The following is a 6,102-nucleotide window of genomic DNA, read 5'->3' on the forward strand; positions in this document are numbered from 1 at the left end:
AAAGAATTACAAATCTCAATGGATAAAAAAATACCCAAAGTAAAATACAATATTGCAAACGTTTTAGTCTAGTAAAGTAGTCGTCTTTTGGAAACACCTAAACCCCCCTTAGAAAAAATGTGTAAAATACAATATTTAGTTTTTCAGATTGTGATTAAATTTGAAAAGGTACCAGTAAGGTGTCAAGCAATTATCTCACCTGTTTTCCAGCAAAGATGCCCATGCTACACTCATCTGCAGGCATTTAATTTCTTCTTCTGTTTGTTCCAATTCAGATTACTTTATGTTAGTAGCACTTGCAGGGGTTAAACTTTAGAGTGGTACGTTTCAAAAGAGACCAAAACCATCCATATTCTCCAAATGTTTTAAGGACAGCATAACATTTACTTTCGGTACATCTTGGATTGGGATTTAATGCAAATTGTACAGGAACGTTAAGTGGTTAACTTAATCTACACAGAAAGAAATGCGCTATGAATTTATGCAATTGTGTTTTGTCGAGTGAAAGAAGAAATAAAAAGGAAAAAAAAGCATCTGAATCCAGACATCTTTGAAGTAGACTTTATATTTACATCCAGATGATTTTATTGATTGCCACAATTTTCATAAACAATTGAATTAATTCATTTTTTAAAAATAAATATAAATGAAATCAATAGTAGACATTGAACACCACCATTTACAGATAACAGCTACTTTATGCTATTCTGCCCAATTCACTATGATCATTACAATTCAAATTTGATTACTGCAAGTTTGAAAAAAAAAGCAATTAAATTCAATGAGTAGCAACTTAATAGAAGCTCTAGATTTTGGGGAATAGAAATAACCTTACTGAGATATATTTTCATGTTTAACTTTGATTAACATCCCAGCATCTCCTTAAATATTTTACTGTCAGTATTTGTTTCTAAATGCTCTACATTATCAAACAATAAATTGCACATGCTGACATAATTGTTTCTAAACACAACCAATGTTTAAAATGTTTTGCTAAATAATTGATGAATCCCAATGTGTTTACCTACAATGATAGTCAAACAAATAGAAAATATTGCAAGATTATCGTCTTACTGTAATTGGTTTGACTATCTAAAAGGAAAATAATTTGATAAACGGATCTTAAAGTTAGTTAACTGACCTCTGTCTGGGTTAAGAACTCTTGTAATTGAAGGTGGGAACATTTTTTTGTCACTGAAGTCAGGTATGTAAACACTACCAGATTCTTAGGGTAATGAGATGAAATATTGGCATATACAGATTTATCTTTTTTAAAAGATTTACAGATTGACATCTTCCTTGGGATTCCGTCTTTGGTGTTTGCACCTGTAGCCGAAAATATTAAGTCTTAAATTCAGTGTCACTTAAAGAGCTTGCAAGGGCAGGGATGTATTTGGATGCTGAGGGTTGCTTTGAATGAGAGAATTATGGCCTCTGCCAAGGGAAGTGCGTGATTAAAAACAAGGAACTAAGTGAACACATTTTTTTCCTGCAGATTTGCATGAGAAGTTTTGTGAGACGTGAAAGGCTTTAGTGTGACAACACTTCTTATGATGTGTGTTTCGCTTTGCTGTCCATCTTTTCTCATCAATCAAATATTAATGGAGCCGCATACACACACACACACAAAGTTGTTGTTGAGCTCCCTATTGTATTGTGAAAATTATTTTATGAGGACGTTTTCCACACTTCTCAGTAAACTATATTTTTGCAGTATTTTACCTTGTGGCCTTGAGCTCTAGTACGTGCATTTTTGCATGCTTTATGCCAGGGGTCGGGAACCTATTGCTCACGCGCCATATATGGCTCTTTTCATCGATTCATACGGCTGGAAAATAAAAGTTTGCTCATGTGAATTTCATCTGTGGTATTCCATTTTCAATTTGCCTTTAACACAGTTAGGCACGTGCAAAGCTAATGTAATTTTAGCATGCTGAGGGTCTGGTCCTGTATATAAAAGGCACAGTTTTACTACAGTTTACAGTCAAGGAATCACACCAACAGACCCCGTTTTGGCTGTATTTCGCTAAGGAATCCTTTATATTGAAGTTCATTAAATAATGTATGTTCGCTGTTGAGACATGTTATGATAAAAACCCACAGAACAAACTGCTATGGTTAGAATACACATATGCTAGCCAAATACACACAGCAATTTGATTGGGTGATCAGTAGGAGTGGACGGATTTGATTGGGTGAGTGGTAGGGGTGGGTAAATCACTGGACACACAGCACGCATCCTCTCTTGCACACACCCACCTCAGGGAAAGAAAATAGTGTGCACCTGGAAATTTTTCGTTTGCCGTATTTTGTGACATTTTTACAAAATAACTGTTTACAACTGAAACCATTATTCATGAAAAAAATTCAGGTAAAAATGAGCCTTAATGTTCTTAAGGAGACAAGTTTACAGTGGTATATTTGTTGACATGGGACACATGGTCTGGCGTTATTATATTGTAAACTTTATCCAATCATTTAATGTCACCCAGTGGAAAAAAAGTGGGCGAAAAAATTAACTGGAGAGCGAGTTTGACAGTTATGTTGTAACATTTTCCTATTATGGCTATTGGGTCAAAAAGGCTCCCGAAACCTGCTTTACACAGTAAGTAATTGTATGTAAACATTTTTCAACAGCTTATACTCGCTGTAATAAGTACAACCCCTAGCAATCACAAACATGAAACAATCGGAGGGTCATTCCAAAGTGCAACACCTTGGCATTTAGAAGCACTAAAAGAAATTAAGAAAAAAATAGTGCAATGGTTAATACATGTTACTTTTATAGAGCAAGTGGAGGGAAATAAATATGGAATCACTCCATTCTGAAGAAAAGAGATGGTAACAGTGCATTTTCAGTTGAAAATAAGGACACACCCATTCAATTTATTTTCCTTAATTGGGCATCTTATTAAATATTTTTAAGAATTATTGGTGTTAATTGTGGCGAAAATAATCTTCCTCAGCTATATAAGATAATTTTGAATACAGTATTTAAGCATTGTTTTCTTATTTTACTGGGGAAAAATCAAGTTAAACTAGCAGTAAATTAAAGTAATTAGGGTAAATAATATATCAAATACAATAGAAAAAGTTAAACTATAATGAATTACAGTGATTAACATAAGCAGAAAAAAACAGAAATCTACCAGCCGAACAATAAATCATTGTTTCTCTCGTGGATATGTCTACTCACTTAGTTACACAATTTTCCCTTTCAGTTCCCTTTTCAGTTTTCTAAAAATTAATACAGTATATGGGTCTCTTGGTAGAAAGGTAACTCCACTTGGTATGCAATTAACACCACTCTTTACTGTACATCTGCAGTCTCATTCTTGTGTAAGCACACTGCTTGTAAAGTGGCATGTGTGTGTAAAACAGGGACGGAAAATGTCTTAACATGCTTTTGAAAATTGGGTGCCTTACTCTCTTGAACTATTTCATTTACTTTTTTTCCAATGTAAAAATGTCATTCCCGTTTTAACTTCTGTCGTACTGGTCAAATTGGATTCATATTGAGTCCTCTCTATTCTTTGCCATCATTCTGTGTCTTTGTTATAACTGTTCTACAGGACATGTTATTTTAGTTTAATTTTCAAAAATTAAATTGTCTTCTTTTTCAGATACAGAGTGGTGTCTTTCAGCCCCCACCCACAGAGGAACACATGATAAGAGTAAGGAGTCTGATGGAGTCACTGACGCCGACCGAAAGTCCCAGTTGGCAATGCAATATCTTGTATCCCAATCTTCAAGTGAATCCAATCTAAAGCTAAGCAAAGGTTACATACACCCATACTCTTAACCACTAAGTAAACATAGTTATTAAGGAATTGAGAAATCACATCCAGCAAAATGTGATAACACAGAATCTCAATAGGTTTGATTTGCATTTATGCAGACTTCCATCAGCAGCTTAAATGATTTTGTCTGGGATTCATTGAATGTTTTCACTCTTTCATTCTCTTAAATTCTGAACAACACACAAAGGGTTACCATAAAAGCTAATTTTGTACGAAATGGTTCAACTATGTATCTCTTTTTATCACACTGACTAGAATTGAAATGGGATTCTTTAAACTTAAAGCTACAAATGATTTTTATAACTGTCTTCATTGAAAACGCTTTCCAAAGATTAAGCTGCAGCCATAATTATTGGTCTTTGATGCAATACAATGCAGTCTGCGATAAGAGACTTCAAAAGCTCATGTCTTTCAAAACCACACAGCATTACTTTACCACTTTTTTGTTCCTTAACTTGCTTCTTCAGACAATTTGGGAGTGTGTCCATCTGTTTATCCGACTTCACAATGAGCAGTGAAAATATTCTAGAAAAGTAAAACATGAATTTAAATTTCACTGTGTTCCCATTACAATGTCCCTTATGAACATTTTTTTTTTCATTTTACATTCAAAATGCAATGGTGGTTGAAATTTGACTTTACAATTTGCATTTTTTAGCAGTATGTAGACACTGATGTCATTTAGCAACATTGAAGTCGTTACTTCGTCACTTAATAAATCACGTAAGTATGTCTGTCTGTCTCCGCTAAGACGCATTTATTTCGACAGAGAACTCCGCCAGGCTCTACCATGTTTAACTAATCAAACGTAGCACTCTGGTCATGTGACCATATTCAACTTCAGCGGGGGGAAATTTGTTTACAGGTAAAACGAAAATATCACTTAGCAATACCGACTATGAAAACACAGAAGAGAAGGAGGACCCCTGGCCTCACATCCAAAGCAAGTTCCCCTTAAAATGGTGGGAAACACCAGTTACAATATGCAGCCTCCTTTGTTCGTGTTCATAGGCTAGCTTGTTGTTATTCTTGCGTTAAGATAATTATTGGGGCTTTAATTGTGCTACATCTGTTTAATTTTTTTTTTTTATATTATTTTAATTTGTATTGTTTATTAAAGCATTTAAATTTATGTTGATTATTTTAATCTACTATTAAATTAATTTTTTTTTGTTTATTGGATGGACTTTGATAATTTGATGATCTGATTGGATGTTTTTTTTTTATTTATTTTTTTTAAATCAATAAATATGACTACATTTACTCAGTACTTGATCGATAATTTTTTTTTCACCAAGTACTTTTTTACCTTTACTCAAGTTTTTGGATGACTACTTTTTCTTCTATTTGAGTAATATTATTCAGAAAATAATAGTTATTTCACTTAAGTAAAATCTTTGGCTACTATACCTACCTCTGCTTTTGGTCTAACCAACACTCCAGCTGCCTTTCAACTCTTGTCAATGATGTTCTTAGAGACATGCTCAATCTTTGTTTTTGTTTACCTTGACAACATCCTGATTTACTCTCCAGACTTGGAGACACACAAGACTAATGTCTGAAACGTACTGCAGCAATTGTTAGACAATCAGCTATACGTTAAGGCAGAAAAATGCATGTTTTGTCCGTCTCCTTTTTAGAGTTTGTGCTCGCTAAAAGGAAGATAAAGATGGATCCGCCCTAGATCATGGCAGTAGTCGAATGGCTGGTCCCTAAGTCTAGAAAGGAAGTCCAGCGTTTCACGGGTTTTGCTAACTTCCATCTGAAATTCATTCGTGCTGCACCATTTCACGCTCTTGCGTCCCCAAGGTTAGGATCCACTGGTCTTCACTGTGCACTACGGCGGCTTTTTCTTCGACATCCATTCTGTCCTTACCCGACCCCAATCAACCTTTGGCGGTTGAGGTTGACCCTTCTGACGTTGGGATAAGGGAGGTTCTTTTACTGGTCTCTACCAGGGATAGGAAGTTGCACCCATGTGCCTTCCTATTCAAGAAATTATCTAAAGGTAAACAGAATTACAACAAGTGATAGGGAGTATATAGCGGTTAAAGCGTCTTTGGAGGAGTGGCGGCATTGGCTAGAAGGGGCCCGTCATCCCTTTGAGGTTTTGACCCATCGCAAAAACTTAGAGTACTTAAAATCTGCTAACAGGCTCAATGCCAGACAAGCTCGTTGGTCATTATCCTTCAGACGTTTTGATTTTATCTTCTCCTATTGTCCGGGATTTAAGAATACTAAACCTGGCTTGTTGACTCAGGTTTTTAATCCTGATGGTCTCAACCCCACTCCTAAGTCAATA

At 35.2% G+C, this 6,102-nt stretch overlaps 1 protein-coding gene across 1 annotated transcript in view; it reads left to right on the forward strand.

Moving 5' to 3' along the window:
• Positions 1-4,534, forward strand: part of mei1 (meiotic double-stranded break formation protein 1) — a 46,107-nt gene extending 41,573 nt beyond the window's left edge. The window contains exons 31-32 of the mRNA XM_088353299.1: positions 3,624-3,736; positions 4,268-4,534. Of these exons, the coding sequence (XP_088209425.1) occupies positions 3,624-3,736; positions 4,268-4,337 (183 nt within the window). The 3' untranslated portion in view covers positions 4,338-4,534. The remainder of the gene's footprint in view (positions 1-3,623; positions 3,737-4,267) is intronic.
• Positions 4,535-6,102: the final 1,568 nt, after the last annotated feature.

The sequence above is a fragment of the Urocampus carinirostris genome, chromosome 1, assembly GCF_059441175.1.
Source record: "Urocampus carinirostris isolate Australia breed hairy pipefish chromosome 1, RoL_Ucar_1.0, whole genome shotgun sequence".
NCBI lineage: Eukaryota > Metazoa > Chordata > Actinopteri > Syngnathiformes > Syngnathidae > Urocampus > Urocampus carinirostris.